At 59.7% G+C, this 1,011-nt stretch overlaps 1 protein-coding gene across 1 annotated transcript in view; it reads right to left on the bottom strand.

The window, feature by feature from the left end:
- Positions 1-672: 672 nt before the first annotated feature.
- The window catches only part of TESC (tescalcin), a gene marked incomplete at its 5' end in the record, with an annotated part of 960 nt that continues 621 nt past the window's right edge, over positions 673-1,011 (bottom strand). The window contains 2 exons of the mRNA XM_009582465.1: positions 673-750; positions 873-920. Coding sequence (XP_009580760.1) covers positions 673-750; positions 873-920 — 126 coding nt within the window. The remainder of the gene's footprint in view (positions 751-872; positions 921-1,011) is intronic.

Below are 1,011 nucleotides of genomic sequence, written 5' to 3'. Positions count from 1 at the left end.
CTGCCAGGAGCCCACGTCCCCATGTCCCTGCATCCCTGCTGCCTGCCTCGGCGTGGTCCCACACAGCCAAGGTGGCTGGTTTGGGTTTGATTTAGGGTTATTCCTTGTGCCGCTGCCACCTTCGCTGGCTTCAGCATCTCACGGGATGCAGAGGGAGATGTGATTGCCCTTCCAGGTGCTGAGGACGCTGCCTTCAACTCCTGCCCCTCAGCATCCCCACCCCTGCCTGCATACGGGCCCCATGGCACGGGATCGGGGGGCTCGCAGCACAAAGGGGGCAGCTCCTTCCCCAGAGCAGCACACGGCAGAGGCTAAAAATTCAGGTTTAAGGGAAGACCAGGATTTGTGGAGGCTTTCTGCACAGGGATCCTTCCCCAGAGCAGCACATGGCAGAGGCTAAAAATTCAAGTTTAAGGGAAGACCAGGATTTGCGGAGGCTTTCTGCACAGGGAGAGATCCCCGCCAGGCCCTGGGCGATGGATGGATGGAGTATTTCTCAGCAAGGAGTAAAAAGAGAAATACCTTTTATTACAGATAAAAGCCTCTTATGTTTCTAGAGAGCAGAAGGCAGCCCCACTACGGGACAGGCACGTGGGTGGGTACAAAGCGCTTGGTGCCAGGAACATGGAGCTGCTGCGGAGTCCTCTTCCTCCTCCTCTTCCTCCTCCTCAGTCAGTAGCAGTGTGCGATGGTCTCCATGTTGAGGAAGCGGACGTGCATCTTGGTTTCGATGTCGATCCCCTGCCACATCTGCAAGGGGAAGGGGACGGGGGGTGGGACGGGGGTTCGGCTCGGTGCCCACACCAAACGCCCAGGTCCCTGCGACCGCCCAGCGCCCTCCTCCCGCGGAGACGAGCAGAGATGCCACCAACCTTAAGGAAGTCTTCAAAGGTGATGCCCTCATACACCTGGTCCGGCCCCTGGGCGCAACGAGAGAGAAAACATTACGGCTGCCCCCCGCCCATGGGGCAGGGGCACTGGGTCGCCAGGGGGTGGGTCCCCTGGGCTGTG

This window comes from Fulmarus glacialis, unplaced genomic scaffold (assembly GCF_000690835.1).
Source record: "Fulmarus glacialis isolate BGI_N327 unplaced genomic scaffold, ASM69083v1 scaffold21457, whole genome shotgun sequence".
Taxonomy (NCBI): Eukaryota; Metazoa; Chordata; class Aves; order Procellariiformes; family Procellariidae; genus Fulmarus; species Fulmarus glacialis.
Note: the sequence above shows the minus strand (reverse complement) of the source record. Positions and strands in the feature narration are given on the sequence as shown.